Genomic DNA, 21340 nt, shown 5'->3' with positions numbered 1-21340 from the left:
GGGATCTAAGATCCCACAGGCTGCTTGGCGCAGCCCAAAAAAGAAAAAAAAGAAACAAATGAACTTATATACAAAACAGAAACAGACCCACAGACATAGAAAACAAACTTAAGGTTACCAAAGGGGAAGATGGGGGAGGGATAAATTAGCAGTTTGGGATTAACATATACACACTAGTATATATAAAATAGATAACCAACAAGGACCTACAGTACAGCACAGGGAACTATACTCAATATTTTGTAATAACCTACATGGGAAAAGAATCTGAAAAAGAATATATATATATATATATGTATAACTGAATCATTTTGCTGTACACCTGCAACTAACACAACATTGTAAACCAACTGTACTTCACTTAAAAAAAACAAGGCTTAGAGGCAATACATGTTGGTTATTATCGCATTTAATCCCCCTGAACATCCATCCATGCGGCCCCTGGACAGCGCCTAACACACGGGGGCACTAAGTCTAACACCTGCTGAATAAAAACAAAGAGCTACGGCCCCTCGCTGACTGATGAGAACGCCGAAGGCTCACCTCTGAGGAAAGTGACAAAAGCAACCAGGGAAGGAAGGCTGGCCCACAAGTCCGCCGACTCTGCCTAACAGACTGCTTTCCTGGAAGATGCACGCACCTTGACCTGGGGTCCAAGGTGGGGCAGGCGTGGGATGGAATCTACCCGGGGAGACAGGCCCGCGAGTGAGAGATGCGGTGCACACCCGCAGGCCTGCTTTAAGCTCTTCGTTTAAGTCACTGTCGGCTTGAGGAGGGAGCTGCGCTATTTTTTTGTAAAATGCCTTCAGACAGTGCAGGGGTGAAACGCCAGTGTGCTGACAGTCTCCCGTCAGCATGTGTCTGCAGTGGAGGGAAAGGAGCTGAGCCACAAAGCAGCAAAGTGCTATACAGAACTTCTTTAACCCTTGGCCTCAACTGGATTTCACACTTAGTCACAAATAAAGTCCTTTAGATTTTAATTTGCATGAAAACAAATACCACATCAGACTATTCAAATTAATACTCAGACTATTTGAAATACTCTTCCCCCGCCACATCTGTTTCTGTTTTGGGGTACAGAGGATGCCTGACCTCACCTGGCATTCACGTTTCCCCATGAAAGACTGTCAAGGTGGGGAGAAGAGCAGGCCCTAGCTTCTATCAGCACCTTCCGATTTCAAGAGAGATCAATGGCTCGGAAATATCGATTAGTCTCAAGTAGAACTTAAACTTTTATACTGACATGCCACCACATGAAATCAATGATTATGTTACTACTGACAAGGGTTTAAAATTACACAGGCAGAAGGGGTAATTAGCCCATTTGCAAAGCAGAAAAACTTGGAAATGCAAGATATGCTTTAAGCTCCCAAATTTATTTTCAGAGCAAAATGAAATTTCCCCCTCAGAATAACACTGAGACTCTGCAAGCCAAGCGTAAGAACTCTCTGGGTGGACCTTCCCTGCCAAGGACCTGCTATCCAAGCCTGCAGAAGTGGACCAAGAGCTCACTTCCAGCTACAGGGAAAACCTACGAAGTGGAAACATTTTGTCACATCTCTAATTAGCATTAGCAAGCAACAAACCTTCAGCTGTGCTTCATTTCTGAGAGTGAAAGGGAACACTTGCTAACTGCTCAGGATAACAGGCAAAACCCAGGACCATCTCACGCAAACCAGGAGGCACGGTCACCCCACCTGTGAGGGTTGGGTGGGACAGAGACAGGAGAAGAAAGATTTCTGAGAATGCCTTTTCCTATAGTTCTGATTTTTGAACCATGTAAATACTTTATGTATTCGAAAAAAATTAACTCCAAAAGAAAAATGCAAACCCTAAAATTAAGAATAAACAGGGACCTCCCTGGTGGCACAGTGGTTAAGAATCCGCTTGCCAGTGCAGGGGACACGGGTTCAAGCCCTAGTCTGGGAAGATCCCACATGCCGCAGAGCAACTAAGCCCATGCGCCACAACTACTGAGCCCACATGCCACAACTACTGGAGCCCGCGTGCCTAGATCCTGTGCTCCGCAACAAGAGAAGCCACTGCAATGAGAAGCCCGTGCACCGCAACGAAGAGTAGCCCCTGCTCCCGCAACTAGAGAAAGCCCACACGCAGCAACGAAGACCCAATGCAGCCAAAAATAAATAAATAAAATAAATAAATTTATTTTTTTAAAAAAAGAATAAACAGAAACAAATGAACTTAACTGTATATCAAATTTTATTTGCGCGGTTATGTTACTTCACATTGCTTTAAAACCCATTATTCTAACTATATATTCTTAAGATACATTTATTTATTCTAAGACCCAAAAGAATTGCAAAGAAATTATAAAACTTCATACAGTATAGGATGATTATAATAATATGGTATTAAAATGTTGAAAATATTTCATGTATATCATAGGATAAAGAAAATAATGCTAATATCATTAGAAATCAAAACAGTGTAAGACAAGAATTATAAATATAAAATAAATTAAGGGGAAAGACTCCATTTTAATTTGTTAAGGAAATATCAATATGAAATCCACGGTTTTTAAAAAATGAATGTTTTTGTCTAGCTCTGTTCCCTAGGAGGAGCTAAAAGATGCCAACCCCTGTGACACGGGCACACCTGACCCCAGATACTGATCTCTAAATACTTCCGCACGAAAAGGAACCAGGGCTCCTCAGAGGAATGATTTCAGATCTGAGGCAGGAAAAACACAAAGTGGGCCTGGGACAAATTTTTGTTCCAGAAAACAAGGAAACATTCAAAGACTAATAGGGCCTTGCCAAAGGCCACAGGAGCCAATCCAAGGGGGACAATATAAGCATCTAAGGAATAATGATAACTGACTATAATACACCGAATAAATACCAATCCAGTGTCCACAGTGACAGAGAGAGAAAGAGAGTAAAAAGGGGTGCTCTTTACAGAGGAGTGTCAATTAATAAACGAAGGAGGACCGAGAGTCGGGAGAAATCACCACTTTGCAACTTCCACTGAAAGAAGTGACTTGGCAGGAACACCAAACGGATGCTAAGGTCCTAGGAAGTCCCCTAGTGACCAGGAAGGTCCCTGGGGAGCAGGAGGAAGTGCAGAGAGAGAGACAAAGAGGGGTCAGAAATCACCGCCTCAGGGCTTCCCTGGTGGCACAGTGGTTGAGAGTCTGCCTGCTAATGCAGGGGACGTGGGTTCGAGCCCTGGTCTGGGAAGATCCCGCATGCCGCAGAGCAACTAGGCCCGTGAGTCACAACTGCTGAGCCTGCGCGTCTGGAGCCTGTGCTCCGCAACAAGAGAGGCCGCGATAATGAGAGGCCCACGCACCGCGATGAAGAGTGGCCCCCGCTTGCCACAACTAGAGAGGGCCCTCGCACAGAGACGAAGACCCAACACAGCCAAAAAAAAAAAAAAAAAAAATTTACATTCCCTAACAGGAACATATAACTTTAAAAAAAAAAAAGAAATCACCGCCTCAGCCCAGTGAGCCCACCTCCCACCACAAGAACGGGACCACCAGAAATCGTTCCCTCTCAAAGTGAGGGCAAAAGTGGGGGAAATGAGGTAAGGCTGGGAGGTAAAGTGAGACGTTAAACCCCTGTGGAATGCGAACTACACAGCATTTATACTTTAAAATGGTTTCTAACTGGTGTATTGCTCTTATAAGTTTCTAACCAGTAAAAAATGTAAATCATATTTAAAGTTGTTATGGTGAACATCATTATGCATAAGTTTCCTCCAGATAAGAACCATTTCCTTGGGCTTCCCTGGTGGTGCAGTGGATAAGAATCTGCCTGCCAATGCAGGGGACACAGGTTTGATCCCTGGTCCAGGAAGATCTCACATGCCACGGAGCAACTAAGCCCGTGCACCACAACTACTGAGCCTGCGCTCTAGAGCCCGCAAGCCACAACTACTGAAGCCCACGGGCCTAGAGCCCATGCTCTGCAACAAGAGAGGCCACTGCAATGAGAAGCCCGCGCACCGCAACAAAGAGTAGCCCCAGCTTGCCTCAGCTAGAGAAAGCTCACGCACAGCAATGAAGACCCAACGCAGACAAAAAATAAATTCAAAAAAAAAAAAAACACAAAAAAACCCGCTGTATAAAAAATAAATTTAATTAAAAAAAAAAAAAGAGATAAGCAACTGGCCTAACAGCAGGCAGTTAATTTGTAGTCAGAAGTAAAATGCAGACCTGTCTAGCCCCAAAATCCATGTTAAAAAATAAATAAATAAAAGAGTAATCTGGAAAAAAAAGAAGAATATGAGCATTTTTGAGGATCTTTATACACAGGGCAAAACTGGTTCTCCAAGAGTTAGTTACCAAATTACTTAGCAGTAGCTAGCACTAAGAGCTAGCAAGCAGAAGACAGGGTAAGAAGAAGGGCCTTCTTCTCTGAGAGAACAGCATATTTACAAAGAAACTGCAGGAAAACAAAACATCTCCTGTGAAGAATGACCTACAACCCAGTATGGCTGGTGCGGGACAGAGAGGGGGCGGGGGACAGAGAGGTCGCTGGGGTCAACCCCTCCTTGAGTCAACCTGGTGGAAGAAGAGGGTCCGGATCTCGCCAGTGGACCTCAGAGGCGGCCTCCGAGAGACAGGAAAGGTGCCTCCTACAGGGCCTGGAGACTAGGAGGATGAGACAAGCTGTCTCCTTGCTTTCTGACCACCTGACTAGGTAGAAAACTGTACCATCTCAGGAGGAGGGACAGACGTGGGGAAAAGCTCGTTTGGGCCCATGCTGAATTCAAGAGGCCCAAAGTCCACCCAAATGGAGGTGTGCCAGGTGAGGATGTGTGAGCTCAAGCAGTAGAGTGGGGAGGGCAGAGGGTCGTGGAAACGTGAGGAAAGCCGCCGGGCCGAGTCCTCCTGTGCAGACACCCAGCATCGGCCGCTGCTTCTGCTGCGGTTCTGTCCACGCATCAAACTTGGTCAAACTGAACTACACAGAGTCTTTCATTCTATTTCTCTTTGAACAGATAAAGAGATCTTGGGCCACGTGACCCTTCCCACATACTGAGTATTCAGCACCTAGAACAGTGCCTGACACAGAACAGGCGCTCAGTGAATATTTGAAAATATTAGTGTATACATTATACACATAAGCAGTATGTATACTTCATTAAAATATTACATACATTGTTCTGTGCTTTGTAAGATGGGTGATGTTAAGGGGTTTAAAACTTTTGCCTAGAGTACTGACTCTACAGCTTAACCCATGTACCCCAATGACTCCTCCGCCAGTGGTTTCTTCCCCATCCCTTCTGGCCCCACCCCACCCATCCTCCACGCAGCACCAGCAAGACCTCTTACAACCTTCAACCAGATGGTGTCAATCCTTCCCCACTGAGGCCAAAACTATCACCACTATCACCACTATGACCACTATCCCACTATCCCCACTATGACCACTATCACCACTACCCCACTATGACCACTATCCCACTATCATCGCTATGACCACTATGACCACTATCACCCCTATCCCACTATCACCCCTATCCCACTCTCACCACTATGACCACTATGACCACTATGACCGCTATCTCGAGACGAAATGGCTGGATAGCTCTGCCTCTGCCAGTCTCCCAGGAGCCCAGAACCCGGAACCAACTCAGTCACAAGGGCTCCACGGAGACCGGATGGCTCTGCTCAGCGGTGCGGCGAGCGTGTGCCGGAGAGGGAAGGCGCCCGTGCTCAAACACTACTTTGAAAGGGCACTGTTTCAAAGTAGTACTGAACAGCATTAACTGTTTCAGAAACCAAAAACACTAGAAATACCCATGGTCTTCTGAGAGGGGTTTTGCCACCTCCTCCTACTAAAAAAGCCGCCAGTGACGCTCACTGGAAGGGCCCCACCTAAAGTCAAGGGCATCCCTAGAACCTGCCCTGGATGAGGAGTCACTGAGCTAATTTCACCTCACTCTGATTCTGAGGTCAGTTCTCCCTAACTGACTCGCTCACTTAGGCTCAGCAGTGCTGACCCAACCTTGCTAAGGGCACTGACAGTGAACCCCCAGTGGAGCGCTGGACCCCGCTGTGAACGCAGCGGTACTTGAGACAGGCTGGGGATTCTTCCCACCAGAGCCTCTCGACCTCGGCCCTTGGTCGCCAGATAACTGGTGCTGTGACGGGTGCGTCGCAGACGTTCAGGAGCACCCCCGCCCGAGCCTTGAGAGCCACAGCCCCTCAGACCCCACCAGGTGTCACCCCTTCCTCTGTCCCGCATCGTCTCCCATCCCCTCACCCTCCTGGCCGGGCTCCACGTCCACCCTCCTTGCGCTCCGATCCCCCGGCACAGCCTACACTGCTCCCCGCTCAGCCCAAACCTCTGCTGCGACAACTATCACTCCCGACACAGGCAGACTAAGTGGTGATTTTAGGACCCTGGTCCTTCGGGCGTTTGGAGTCCTATATCCACCCGTCTCAGGAATCAGCAGACTCTGGGAGACACAGCGGCACAGCTTGGGGTCCTGCCCACAATTCAACCTGAACACATTCTCTTTTCTCGGTTCTATATATTCGAGTTCTCTGAGATGTCTTTTTAAAATCTCAACTGTTGCTTCCAAAAAGACTGTAAAATCACTGCACTCAACTTTAAGAATAAAATCTTCATTTTCAACTTTAAAATGAAACTGGAAGGAAGACTAAAAGCAGTAATTTTTTTAAACACTGAAAAAGAAAACCCACATGTGATCAACTCACAGAACGAAGGTCACATAACCCCTCCCACCTCCTCAGCCTTCTCCTCTGCCACCGCCAGCCCGCCATCACCGCCAGGCTGGCACAGGGCAAGGGGAAGAGGGGAGACCAGTGCGGGGCTGGGACAACGGCCGCGAGAGGAGCCAGAGTGCAGGTCCTCCGTCTCCAGGGGGCGTGGGCCGCTTGCTCCATCCTCTTTCCGAGTTCAAGTGGCCGAGCATGGGCAACCTGGGGATTCTGATTAGAAACGGCATAGTGGGGACTAAGCAAGGACCAGTGGTTCTTGTTCTCCTGCATCAAATAAAGATGCTCAAATATATTTACTATTACGTGTTGCTTCAGATGGCGAGAACACACCAGTTTTCCCCCACTTCCAGTTATGTATGTGAGCAGCTTGTAGGTCAGCCCGCCAAGAACTAGAAAAGCTAAATAAAATACATTTTTAAAGTCTGTCTGAAGGCATCAAAGAGGTACTGAGGCAGCCAAAACTGGAGGGTCCAAGACTCCAAAGAAAAGGGAAGCCCAGTGAGGGAGCGGGAGACTGAGAGGGGCGCTCCTTCCCTCGGGGCATCTGACCATGCTGGCTCTGGGAAGAAAACGCAGTGAAAAGTCAAGCAGAGGGTACTAGCTAACAGAGCTCTGGACAGTTCCATAGGCTGGGAAGACAAAAATTCTAGTACAGGCCTGACAAGTCAGCCAGGACTTTAGCGACTAAGCTCCCTGAGAAAAGGGAGGCACAAAAAATGAGCCCAACACTCTGCACAAACTGGCTGAGCAGCTGAGTTGCAGTAACCTCATGGTGCTCAGGAGACAAAAACCGGGCTCTGGACCTGCCAAGGAGGGGCCGTGGGAAGCTTCCAGATGGAGACCCTGAAGGGCTCCACCCTGGGGTGGGTGGGAAGGTGGGTGAAGGCAGCTGAGACGGAGGCTTCCAAGGACTCCCAGCCTCCAGTCACTCAGTCCCCGACTGAACTGAGAGCTGTGACCCTACTCTGGGTCTGCGGCAGAGGAAACTCTGAAGGAAGACAGCATCACCCAGAACCTCTATGGTTTTTCATACATAATGTCCAACACTCAACTAAAAAAACAAAAACGGGCATAACAACAAATAGAACCAAGAGAAAAAAGAACAGAAATAGAAACAGATCCGGAGGGGACCCATACACTACAGTTATCAGCTGCAAACTTCAACTGTTCAAAAATATACTTGACAAAAGGAAAATTTTCCAAGAATCAAAACGGATTCTAGAAATTGAAAATAACAGTGATTGAATTTAAGAACTCAATCTATAGGCTTAACATCAAATCGGACACAGCTGAAGAGAGGATCAATGAACTGAAGGATGGATTCGTTTAAAAAAAAAATAGAAGTTAGAGGAAAAAAAGTATATCCAAGGAGCGCAAAAAACACCACAGGACACTGTTAAAAAGATCTAATGTACAGGGTCTCCCCTGGCAGTGCGGTGGTTAAGAATCCGCCTGCCAAAGCAGGGGACACGGGTTCGAGCCCTGGTCTGGGAAGATCCCACATGCCGCGGAGCAACTAAGCCACAACTTGCCATGAACCACAACTACTGAGTCCGTGTGCCACAACTGCTGAAGCCCGCACGCCTAGAGCCCGTGCTCTGCAACAAGAAAAGCCGCTGCAATGAGAAGCCCGCGCACCACAACAAAGAGAAGCCCCTGCTCGCCACAACTAGAGAAAGCCCGCGTGCAGCAATGAAGACCCAACACAGCCAAATATAAATAAATAAATGTATATAAAAAAAAGTGAAGGCAAAATAAAGACTTTTCAGGCAAATGAAAATGAGACAACTCATTACCCACAGACATGAACTAAAAAAATATTAAAGCAGTTCTTTGAGAAAAAGAAGTCTCTGACAGAAATATGAAAATACAAGTGAAAAGCAACAAAAAGGGTAACTATGAGAATAAATCACAATATTAACTGTACAAAACAATGATGATGATGCCAAAAATATATCTAAAATTTTAAAGTATGATAGCAGTGGCACAGGAGGTGGGAGGGCGTTCAGGGCAGTTTGAGTGTCAAAGAAAACAGCAGTGTCAAGGGGGCAGTAAAGGCAGGCACGAACCTAGGCTGAACTGTAAAACACACCCTGTGTCTGCGAGTGTATATCTGACAACTGACACAGGAACATCGAGTTAAAAACACTTCATACTTCTCAAAGAAGGCAAGAGAGAAAGGACACAGAATAGGTGGGACAAACAGAACACAAATAGTAACACTGTACCTATAAGCTGAAATATTGCAATTACATTTAAATAGAGCAAATACTCTAATTAAAAGATAAAAACTGTCAAACTGATTAAAATAAAAACTATACACTATTCACAGAGGTACACGTTAAGATATAAGATCACAATCAGGCGAAAGGAAAAGATACCCAGGCAAACACTAACAGGAAACTGATGTGGCAGATATCACTGTCAAATAGTGTCTGAAGAAGCGTTACTAGAGATAAAAAGGAACATTTCATAATGATACAAGTTCAATCTAGCGAGGAGAATGCTAATCTGAATGCACCTAATAACATAATCTCAAAATATCAATACATAAAAACGGATAGAAGTAGAAAAGGAGAAACAGCCAAATTCATCATCACAGTGGGAGCCTTTAAGATGCATCTCTCAGGGCTTCCCTGGTGGCACAGTGGTTGAGAATCTGCCTGCCAATGCAGGGGACATAGGTTCGAGCCCTGGTCTGGGAGGATCCCACATGCCGCGGAGCAACTGGGCCCGTGAGCCACTACTAACTACTGAGCCTGCAAGTTTGGAGCCTGTGCTCCGCAACAAGAGAGGCCGCAACAGTGAGAGGCCTGCGCACCGCGATGAAGAGTGGCCCCCGCTTGCCACAACTAGAGAAAGCCCTCGCACAGAAACGAAGACCCAACACAGCCAAAAATAAATAAATAAATTAATTAATTAAAAAAAAAAAGAGTTAAGATGCATCTCTCAGTAGAAGGGGGCTGCCCAGTATGCTGTCACGTGCAGCTATGAGGCAGTGATACTTGAAGCGTGGCTATTCCACACTGAGATGTGCTACAAGCAGGAAACGCACAGCGGATTTTAAAGACTTAGTATGAAAAAAAGAGCGTAAAATATTTCATTAGTTTTTTTCATGTTGATTACACACTGAAATGATAATATTTTGGATATCTGTGTTAAATAAAATATATTAAAATTAATTTCACCTATTTCTACTTTATTTAATGTGGCTACCAGAATCTGAATTACATGATTAACAAACCTGATCTAACTGATACACACAGAATACTGCATTCCCGCTGATACGCACTGCTTTCAAGTGCCCAAGGAACACTTAACAAAATGAATGTGTATTGGGCCATTAGGAAAGCTCAACTCATTTCAAAGGACTGAAATAATGCAGGGTATCTTTAGGGATTGCAGTACATAGACAGTTTATGCCCCTTCAAAACTCATCCCCCCCCAAGGTGATGGTATTAGGAGGCACGGACTCTGGGAGGGATTAGGTCCTAAGTGCAATGAGCTCCCTTGCCCCCTTCTGCCAGGTGAGGACAGTGAGAAGAAGCTGGACATCTAGGAACCAGGAAACAGGACTCACCAAACATGGAATCTGCCGGCACCTTGATCTTGGGACTTCCCAGCCTCCAGTACTATGAGAAATAAATTTCTATTGTTTATAAGTCAGCTAGTCTATGGTATTTTATAACAGCAGCCCAAAAAGACTAAGATAGGGATCTTCACGGAATTAAGCTAGAAGTCAACAAAAAGATAACTAGAAAAACCTCCCCAAACATTGGGAAGTTAAACGACATACTTCTTTAAAAACTTTATAAATAATACTTTTAAAAACCACAATGAAAATTGGAAAATACTTTTACATAAAAGATAAATGAAAATCTGGCTTATTCAAATTTGTGGGATGCAGCTAATGGTGTTTAGAGGGTAACTTATAGCCTGAAACACATATACTGGAAAAGAAAGAAGGCTAAAAATCAATTAAGCATCTATCCCAAGAAACCAGAAAAAAGAATAGCAAACGAAACACAAAGCAGATGGAAGAAAAGGAGCAGAAAATAAGGAAATAGAAAACAAATATGAAATTAAAATAAATAAATAAATAAAGCCAAAAGTTGGTTCTTTGAAAGGACTGATAAAATTGATAAACCCCTAGAGAGACTGATTAAGAAAAAGAGACAAAGCACAAATTACCAGTATCAAGGATTTTTAAAAGGGGATATTATGAACCACTTTACACTTACTAATTGGAAAGTTTGGGTGGCCTGAATAAATTCCTAGCAGGGGGAAAATGTTTTACCTAAACAGACACAAGAAGACATATAAAATCAGAAAAATTCTATCTCCATGTAAAAAATTAAATCTGAAATTAAAAGCCATCCCATAATGAAAATTCTACACCAGCTGGTTTTGCCAATCAATTCTTCCAAAAATCTAAGAAAGAAAACACCAATCTCACAGGAACTCTTCCAGGGGTAAAAAAGGAACACTTTACACCTTGTTTTATGAGACTAGCATAACCTTGATACCAAAACCCAGCAAGGACAAGAAGCATAAGAAAGTAAAATTACAGATCTTGAATACAGATGCAATAATCTTAAACAAAATATTAACAAATAAAATCCAACGAAAGGAGAATACATCAAGATCAGGTTGGGATTATTCTAGAATCACAAAATTTTTTAAAAAGTTAAACCATCGCATAAAAGAAAAATCACTTGGGGCTTCCCTAGTGGCGCAGTGGTTAAGAATCCGCCTGCCAATGCAGGGGACACGGGTTCGAACCCTGGTCTGGGAAGATCCCACATGTTGTGGAGCCTGTGCGCTACAACTACTGAAGCCCCCGTGCCACAACTACGGAGCCTGTGCTCTAGAGCCTGCGAGCCACAACTACTGAGCCTGTGAGCCACAACTACTGAAGTCCGTGCACCTAGAGCCCATGCTCCGCAACAAGAAAAGCCACCGCAGTGAGAAGCCCACGCACCACAACAAAGAGTAGCCCCTGCTCCCCACAACTAGAGAAAGCCCGCATGCAGCAACTAAGACCCAAAGCAGCCAAAAATAAATAAATTAATTTTAAAAAAAAGAAGAAAAATCACTTGATTGTTTTAAAATTTGCAGAAAACATACTTAAGAAAATTTAATGTAATAATTTTAATTCATGATTTAAAAAAACTCTTAGCAAACTAAGAATAGAGGCAAATTTTCATATTTTGATTAAAATATCTACAAAAAAGCCACAGTAGGGCTTCCCTGGTGGCACAGTGGTTAAGAATCCACCTGCCAATGCAGGGGACACGGGTTCAAGCCCTGGTCCGGGAAGATCTCACATGCCATGGAGCAACTAAGCCCATGCACCACAACTACTGAGCCTGCGCTCTAGAGCCCACAAGCCACAACTACTGAGCCCGCGTGCCACAACTACTGAAGCCCGTGCGCCAGGAGCCTGTGCTCCACAACAAGAGAAGCCACTGCAGTGAGAAGCCCGCATTGAAGAGTAGGCCCTGCTCACCACAACTAGAGAAAGCCCACACGCAACAACGAAGACTCAAAGTAGCCAAAATAAATAAATAAATAAGTAAAATAAATAAATATTTAAAAAAATTAAAGAAAAGCTACAGTAAATATCATATGTAATGGTGAAATAGTGAAAGCTTTTCCTCTGATACTGGGAATGAGACAAGGATATTTATTCTCATTACTTCTGTTCACCACTGTACTGGAGAACCTAGCCAGTACCATAAGGCAAGAAAAAGAAAAAGGGTTATAGCAACTGGAAAGAAAAAAAAAGAAACTTATCTGCAGACATAATTGTGTATACATAGAAAATACAAGAATTATTACTAGAAATAAATGGATTTAGCAAGTGAATACAGAAAAATTAATTCTATCTCTACATACTAGTAATTTATAACGGCATCAAAAATATGAGATATCTAATTAAACATGCATAAGACATACAGAAAACTAAAATTTTAAGACAAATTAAAGAAGATCTAAATAAATGGAGGACTATATATACTGTGTTCATGGATTACAAGAACAATATTAAAAAGACGTCATTTCTCCCCACACTGGTCTACAAATTAAATTCAACCTCAATTAAAATCCCAACACATTTTCTGGGGAAAGACAGCCTAGTGGATTCTAAAATTTATCTGAAAATGCAAAGGGTCAAGATTAGCCAAGGTAATACTGAATAATGACTCAGGTGTAGGATTTAAATTACCAGATATGAAGACTGACTAAATCTACAGTAATTTAGATAGTGTTGCATTTGTGCAAAAGAGACAAAAAGATCAATGGAGCAGAGGGGAGTCCAGAAACAGACCCATACGCTTACGGTCACTTGATTTACAACAGAGATGACACTGCAGCACACTGCGGAAAGTATGCTTTTTTTAATAAATTACAACTGGATAGCCATACACTTAAAGGAAAAAAAAAAAGGAACCCTGGCCCCTATCTCACACAATAAACAAAAATCAGTTTCAGATGGATTACAGATCTAAATGTAAAAGATAAAACAATAAAGCTTTTACAGGATAACATCTTCATGCAACTTCGTGATGATATCTTTCAATGAACACAAAGCGCATTAAATATATTACTGAAAAGATTGATCACCTGGGGTACATTAAAATAAAAAACTATGCTTTTTAAAAGACACCACTGAGAAAGTGAAAAGGCAAACACACCCCCCAAAAAAACCTGCCATACATATATGTGCTCAGAATATATAAAAAGAACTCCTTCAAATCAGTAAGAAACAAAACAGACAACCCAATCAAAAAATGGGCAAAAGACAATTATTTCATCCAAGAAGGTAAGCCAATGGCCAGCAAACGCCAGGGATGTTTACTGGCCATCAGGGAGCAAGTTCCCACCCCACTGAGCTCCTAACGCTCACCACCACCAGACAGCTACAACCAAAGAACTGGCGATACCGAGGGTCAGAACAACCAGCGGCTCGCACACTGTGGGGGGCAGGACAGTGGTCATGACCACCACCTTGGATAGAGCCCACTAAGGCGGAACGTACCCCGTCACCTGGCAGTGCTACTCCTTTGAGCACACCCAACAGAAACGCATACGTATCTGTACCAAAAAGCAAGTAAGAACATTCAGGGCAGCATTTGTAAAAACTAGAAACAACCCAGATACCCATGAACAATAGGAAGAATAAATTATGGTACATTCATACACTGGGTTATTAAATAGCAGATGAGAACGAACAAATCTACATGGAGAGAGCTCGCAAAGATAATGTTGAATGAAAGAATCAAGAAATAAAATATACACATTACTTTATTTCATTTACATAAAGTCAAAAACATGCCAAATTAATCAACGGCAGAAAGTCAAGACCACAGTTAGCTTTGGGAGACAATTACTGGGAGTGGGTGGGAGGGGGCTTCTGGGAAGCCTGGTAATGTTCTATTTCTTGGTCTGGGCAGTGGTTACAAGAGTGTGTTCGCTTAATGAAAAAGTCACTGCGATGTACACTTATGATTTGTGAATTTTTCTGACGTATGTTCTGTTACAGTTAAGTTTTTTTAAGTACGCTATTACTTGCCTACATAATCTGGCAGGAGTTTATTCACACGCCTACCTGGTCACACAATTAGCCACGAAACAGAAGACTAATGCCAAGAAAGGGAAGGATCCAAAAAGTGTTTACTTAATGGTTCCTGTGTTTCTAAAACGCTGGACTCAGGTGCTCAGGTGGTGTGAGCTGGTGACGTCATCACATTCTCCACTCAGCAAGGCATTTCCAGGCTACAACACAGAGCAGTAGCTAGCAACAAATCATTGAGCAACTGTCCCACTGGCTGGTGTGACAACCTCCACTGCATGAGACTGGACTTTACAAAACTCCTGTCCCTTACTTGTTACATCCCTCGTGCTCATCCTTTCAAAAAACTACACTTCAGTGTATGTACCTCAAATTACAAGAAGACAAATACAGTTACAAAAAAAACAAAGAAAACCCCAAAGTACCGAAAAGATTTACAAATACTACAATAAAATCCCAGTAAAACATAATTTGGCCAATCCTTCTAAGCTTGTGGTAATAAAATCTGACCCAAACAAACTTGGTAATTTACAAGATTCAAATGAGAAAAAACTTAATGATTCTCAAATTGACAAAGACGGAACATTACAGCACCGACATCAAATTATTGTTGCTAAAAAGGAAATCCAAACGTTTAGCTTATCAATCTTTCAGGAGAATTGACTAAAGCCCAGAAATGCATTAAGGCTAGTAATTATTCATTTACTAATTTACCACTGCAGACCCATCCTGAGAGAATAAATGCATGCTTATTCAGGTCCACCTGAAAGCACCATGAAGGCACCTATTATGAATAGGTAAAATGGCACCTACACAGCTCATAAACACCCAAGTGACATACACATCTCCCACTGCACTGTGCTCTGTGCCCCCCAGCGCACACTCTTCTAGCTGACACCCTCTCCCTGCTCCTATCATTAGATCCTCACTCAGCCCCACAAGAAAAGGCCTTGAAACACTGCTCCAAACACAATATCCTTAGATGAAAAACTTCAGTGTGACTGTAAGCTTTATAATTCTCATCTGCCAAAGAGAAAGTTCCAAAGGAATCCATCTTCAGTCTTCTATCCCCTAAAACAAACTTGATTTACAAAACACCGGTGTTCTGAGAAAGGTGGACTGTAAAAATATTTTTCCTGTGACATCAATCCTATTTGTCCAGTAAATTTCATTAGGAAATTGGAAATACATAATACAACCCATGGAAATACACATTTAGGCAAGGAATAGCTTAAGACAGCAAAACGGAAGGCACCACAGAGCTTGGTTACTTCATGGCCCTTTTTCAAAAACTCTGGAACACTCTTCCAAATCTAGGCAGTTCCTTCTGCCGCCCCAAAGGGGAACAGAGCAATAAGGTGTTTTTACAGAACTTTATGGTACACTAGAGTTTGTTCTCACTAAGAAGTTTAATCCTCAGGAATTTTATCTATACGGGACTTGCAAGTAACAGAACCACCATTTCACAAGTGATTACGCAAAATACACATCTAAAAATTTCAACACCGTAAAAAAGCGTTTAGAAAAAACTCTCAGGTGAAAATCACCCTTACCTGTGGAAGTGCAGTATTGAGCTGCCTCTGCAAGGAATCTCTTTCGTGACCAACCTCGTGTAATTTCCCCTGGGTTAATGCCAGCGTTTCTTGGGTCTCTCTCAGAGTGTCAAGGAGACGGTCCCTCTCTTCCAGCATGGAGACCATCAACTGTTCAAAATGTGAATCTGCATCTGGCTGTGAAGGGGAGCTGGACCCATGGCTCCCACTTCCTCCTGGGGGGCCTTCTGCTTCACTGATGGTCGGCATCACCTCGCACATCATCTTGAAATGAAAGACCCAGACCATAGTCATCAGGTGCAAAATAAAGGCTTCCACAAAGCTGCAACCTTATAGCTATCTGTAGCTGATAAATGAAAGGCTGACAGCCTCATTATTCCCAGATCTGACTGCTATGCTCTGTACAGAAAAAAACTGGGAAAACATACACATGCATATCCAAAGTGCCCAGAACACACAAGATGAAGACATTTAATACAGACAATAGTCCAGTGAAGTGGTAAAGACCAAAGAAGACTACCCTCACATAAAGAACAAACCCTGTGGCATTTTCTTTGCAAAGCTGTACTTTCTAGCTGTTGAAAACAAGTGTGCTTCTGTAACCTTTTTTTTTTCCCTTCTATTTCCCGGTGGGGGAGAGAAAGTCAAAACACGTGCCACCCAATCATTTTTCAGGAAAAGCACAGAAGGAGCATACAGCCAGTAAAACTGACAAGTACAAAATCCATCAGGCATCTTGGAGGAATGTGTGCAGTCAGCTCCTAGGAAAGACTGACGGCTCCCTGAATTCTTGGGCTGGATTTGGTGAGCGATAAACGGAACTGGCCTCTTTAAGGGCGGCGAGAGGTGTTTTTCAACGGCTGCAATGGTTGGTCAGTCAACCTAACTTACGTAAATTAACAGACCCCCCCCCCCAAAAAATTCCACAATGGAAATATAGCAGGTCGAGACAGACGCACACGGCTAGTAAGGAAGGAAAAGTGAAAGGTGAGATTACGAGAGGCTACTAAGTGTCTCAAATATAATGACGGGACGAGGGGCAGGGGGCCGGTTCCCGAGGCTGCCGCCTGTGTTCCGGGCTCGGCGGACCCCCGGGACGGAGATGCCCAGGACCGCGTACCACGCACCTGACAGTGACAACGACTCTACCCCGCTCGCACCCGCACCCGGTGCTGCAGCAGCCCGGACGCCAGGGTGGCGAGAACGATTCACCACGGGAACCCAGCCTGGCTCGGGACTTCCTGCGGCCACAGGTCCTCGCCCCCGCGCCCAGCGCTGGGGTCACCGGGGGCGCGGGTCACCTGGCGCTGGGGTCAGGGAGGGGGGGGGGGCGCACGGCCCCGAGAGCCCGTTCGCCGGGGGTCCCGCGGGCAGCGCCCCCTGCCCCTGCGACCCCGGGCCCCGCTGCGCACCCTTCCCCCGGGGCTGACATTCACCAGCCGCGCGGCCCCCGCGGGGAGGGCGCCGGCGCCCGGGGCCCCGCTCCGCCCCAACCCTGCCTCAGTCCCCCTATCTCTTACCTTGCTCGCCGGCGGGAGCGGGCGAGGAGGCTCCGCGGCGGCTCGCGGGCGGCTGCTCGCTCCAGGCGAGCTCGGGGCCCGACGAAGGCAGCCCGCGCCCGCCGCCCGCCCCGCGCCCGCGGCCCCGGGCCCGCCGCCCCCAGTCACTAAGGCCGGCCCGCGGCCGGACACTGGCAGAGCACAGGAGGAGCGGGCCCGGCTGCGCGTCACCGGCGTCAACGTGCCCGACGTCGGGCGCGTCGGCGCAGCGTCAGCGCCGAGCGCCGCCGGCACGCCCCGCCCCTTCCCCCGGGGGAGGAGCCCGGGGGCGGCCGAGTGTGCAAGCACCGCCTCCTCAGGGGGGCGGGCTCGCCTCCCAGACGCCGATTGACTGGATACAGTAGAAGCCCCGCCCCGGCCCCGCCCAGGTGGGTGAGCCTCGGTCGAGTCGCCGCTCCAGATTTCCGACACTGGGCTCGGGGCTTTGGTCCTCGTCCCGAGCAGCGTCTTCCACCTGGGGGGCTGCCCCCAACTCTCCGCTTACACCCGCGGAGGACACCGAAGGTCGTTATCGAGCGTCTACTGGGTGCCAGGTTCTGAGCCCGACACTTCCCGAAGGTCACGGCTACACACCTTAACGCGGGAGCGCGCCCCAGTGCAAGTCACCTGTTCGCAGCTGGTCGGAGCCTGCGGTGTGGCCTCCGGAGCCTCCTAGGAACCGGTCCTTGCACGACTCGGAAGGACGCGGTTTCTACGCAAGACCCATTACCGACCTTTACCTGCAGTACCTGGGGAGGCAGAGATGGGCAGCATTTGATGTTGAGGCTCCTGGGCGCTGTGTCGAGAAGGCAGGCTTTGGAGCCAGGCACACCTGGTTCAACTTCCAGCAGATACTTCTCCCTGCGGTGTGGGCCTGGGCACCGCGGGGGAACCCACTTGTAAGAAGGGAGAGTGATACAGACTTACCCCAGGGCTGTTATAAGAAACAGGATGTGTAGGGAGCACCTAGTCAAGGACCTGGCTGGGGAGGTACTCAGCGAATGGTGGTCGTTTCTATCTTTCTCAACATTGTTATCCTTATTCATATCCGTATTTCATCCTTGCTCAGACTTTTAAAAACCCCTGCTATGTGCCAAGTCCTGTGCTATATCTTGCAGATGCAGAGATTAATAAATACACCTTTAATAAATTAAAGCAGATGCTCCCCACTCAAGGTCTGACTCCTGGATCACAAACTCTTGGCAAAACAAAATGTCCAGGCATTGTTGCCAAGTGACACTGGCCGCTGTCTGGCTAAGTCTAAGTAAAGGCTGCATGGCGGGGGAGGGGAGTGAAGCCTTCCAAGGTAGATTCCTTGATTCCCAGTTGTGAGCTCACCAAGAACAGGTGCTATGTCTGATTGGCTTTCTTACCTCCCAAGTCCAGGACCACACCTTTCATCCACGTATTTGTTTATTCAATAAATATTTGAATGACTCCACGTAAATATGAATTTGCATCCCTGATCCAGGGTCTGGAGCAGAGGAAAACATCCAGTTCTCCTCAAGTGTACCAGCTTAATTCATCCAGCCCATATTGGCGCCATGCTCAGAAAGTACCTGCCTCCTAAAAAATCAGCACAATAATAAAATTGTGTTCAACGGAGTAGAATGTTCATTCATTTCATGAACATTTATAGAACACTGTGAGCCAGGCATGGCCTAGGTTTGGAGAACACAGGACTGCGAAAGACATCAACTTCCCCCAATTCACAGCCTGGAGGGGAGAAGAGAAACAGACTATTCCAATGTCTGTCCTATACACAGCGTGTGACTTGGTGCCTTGGGACCACAGAGGAAGGAGGAACCAACTCTGCAATTGGCATCACAGGGGCTTCTCAGAGGGATGACATCTGAGCTGGGTCTCAGGATGAGCAGTTTTCCAAGTAGAGAAGGGAGAAGCCCATTTGGTATAGCGGCAGGAAAATGAGAATCCCAGATTTCACTCATTTTCATGCATCCATTTCATTCCCTCAGATTGCAACATCAGTTAAGGGGAAAATTGTAAGCAACCTCAAATGGCCAACAAAAAAAGACTGGTTAGGGGCTTCCCTGGTGGCGCAGTGGTTGAGAATCTGCCTGCCAATGCAGGGAACACGGGTTCGAGCCCTGGTCTGGGAAGATCCCATATGCCGCGGAGCAACTAGGCCCGTGAGCCACAACTACTGAGCCTGTGCTCCGCGACAAGAGAGGCCGCGATAGTGAGAGGCCCGCGCACCGCGATGAAGAGTGGCCCCCGCTTGCCGCAGCTAGAGAAAGCCCTTGCACAGAAACGAAGACCCAACACAGCCAAAAATAAATAAATAAATTTTAAAAAAAATGTCTGGTTAAATCATTGCACTGCAAATGACAGAAAGCTTGATGACGTATTTTAGAGGTATATTTTAGATGACTGGCAAAATTCTTTATCCTGACTGTGGTGGTAGGTACATGACCGCATGCATTTGTCAAATCTAACAGAACTGTACATAAATGTGTAAATTGTGTCCTAAGTTTAAAAAATTGAAGTACAGTTGATTTACAATGTTGTGTTAGTTTCAGGTATATAGCAAAGTGATTCGGCTATGCATACATATATATCTATTTTTTTTCAGATTCTTTTCCCTTATAGGTTATTACAAAATGATTGAGTATAGTCCCCTGTGCTATACGGTAGGTCCTTGTTATCTATTTTATCAATATATACCTAATTTTTTTAATGGGAAAAGAAACTTAAAAAAATACCAAGTTACACACAAGTATATAGAGTGTGAGCCCTAATTCAGAAAAGAAAAGTTTGTGTTTAGATGAAGTCTGTATTATCTAAAATTTATTATCTTGTATCTGAAAATTTTTAAATATTACTGATATTAATCAAAGTGATACAATTTAAATAAAATGAGTTTTACATGAAATGAAATAGTTTTGAAAAGTGAAATTCAATTTTAAATCTCAAATTTGTAAAAGAAAAACATGTATGTCTATATGTGAAAACATTGTTACTGAGTTCAGTTAGTTTCTTACATTTCTCTATACATGTATGTACAGAGATACTCCTAGAAAGACTTAATGTCAGCCTGTTGGCAGGGGTTGTCTTTGAGGGGGACAATGGGTTGTTTTCACTTTCTTCTTTGTGCTAGTTTGTGCTTTCCAGATACTTTATCATGAATGTGCATTCTTTTTATCATTAGAGGAAAAAAACCCACCAATGTTACTTCAGTAAAACCTAGGCAAGAACAAACCATGGCACATTGCTTTCAGGAAGCTAAGATGACATTTTGATGTAGTTATCTATATCACGCAACTAAACTCTTTCCCAGAAGTATTCACCTGAAAAATATTTCAGAGGCTCAGTCAGGAAAACAATGAACGTGAGAAATGTTTTCCCTCCAGTTCTTCTATTAAAGGCTAGATAAAATATGGGAGTACAGGTTGGGGGTAGAGTGTTTTTTACTGCGCCCAGAGTTGTGTTTTCACAAATGTGCCCACCAGCGTTGACTCTCCAGATGATGTAGCTGTCAACCTTGAGCGTGGCCTGGGCCACCTCCCCTTTCTAGAGAGGTGAGGGGCCCGGGAGGAGAGGTGAGATTAGAATGTGGCCTGGCCTCTATCACAGAGATCTGCGTGTGTCCCAAGTCTACTGGAATATGTAAAGCAACCTAATGAATGGTGGTGGGACAATACTATTCGGGGGTGGGGTGGGGTGGAGAGGTCTGAGCTGGGGGTGGGTGATGGAGGATGTGGCTCTCCGTTTAAGAGGAGGAAACAAGCTCAGAGATGCAAAGAGCTTTGGCCCAGCAGCACCCAGCTAACTTGGGAAGAGCTGGGACTAGAGCCTTGAGTGAACGGGGGGTCCTAATTGCTGATCTCCTCGCTATGCTTGTGAGCAAGGAATGGTCTCTTTTTTTTTTTTTTTAAATTTTTATTTATTTATTTATTTATGGCTGTGTTGGGTCTTCGTTTCTGTGCGAGGGCTTTCT

At 45.2% G+C, this 21340-nt stretch overlaps 1 protein-coding gene across 8 annotated transcripts in view; it reads right to left on the bottom strand.

Moving 5' to 3' along the window:
* PPFIA1 (PTPRF interacting protein alpha 1) overlaps positions 1 to 17490 on the bottom strand; it is a 92931-nt gene extending 75441 nt beyond the window's left edge. For 4 of the 8 annotated variants that reach the window (XM_059932270.1, XM_059932271.1, XM_059932274.1 and 1 more), the window contains exons 1-2: positions 17365 to 17489; positions 15845 to 16108 (exon numbers count right to left, since the gene is read on the bottom strand). In XM_059932270.1, the coding sequence (XP_059788253.1) occupies positions 15845 to 16108 (264 nt within the window). In that variant the 5' untranslated portion in view covers positions 17365 to 17489. Of the gene's footprint in view, positions 1 to 15844; positions 16109 to 17364 lie in introns of all 8 variants that reach the window. The other 4 variants (XM_059932273.1, XM_059932269.1, XM_059932276.1 and 1 more) reach the window with 2 other exon arrangements.
* Positions 17491 to 21340: the final 3850 nt, after the last annotated feature.

Source organism: Balaenoptera ricei, chromosome 8 (assembly GCF_028023285.1).
Source record: "Balaenoptera ricei isolate mBalRic1 chromosome 8, mBalRic1.hap2, whole genome shotgun sequence".
In the NCBI taxonomy this organism is placed as follows: domain Eukaryota; kingdom Metazoa; phylum Chordata; class Mammalia; order Artiodactyla; family Balaenopteridae; genus Balaenoptera; species Balaenoptera ricei.
This window is presented reverse-complemented; position numbering and strand designations above follow the sequence as displayed.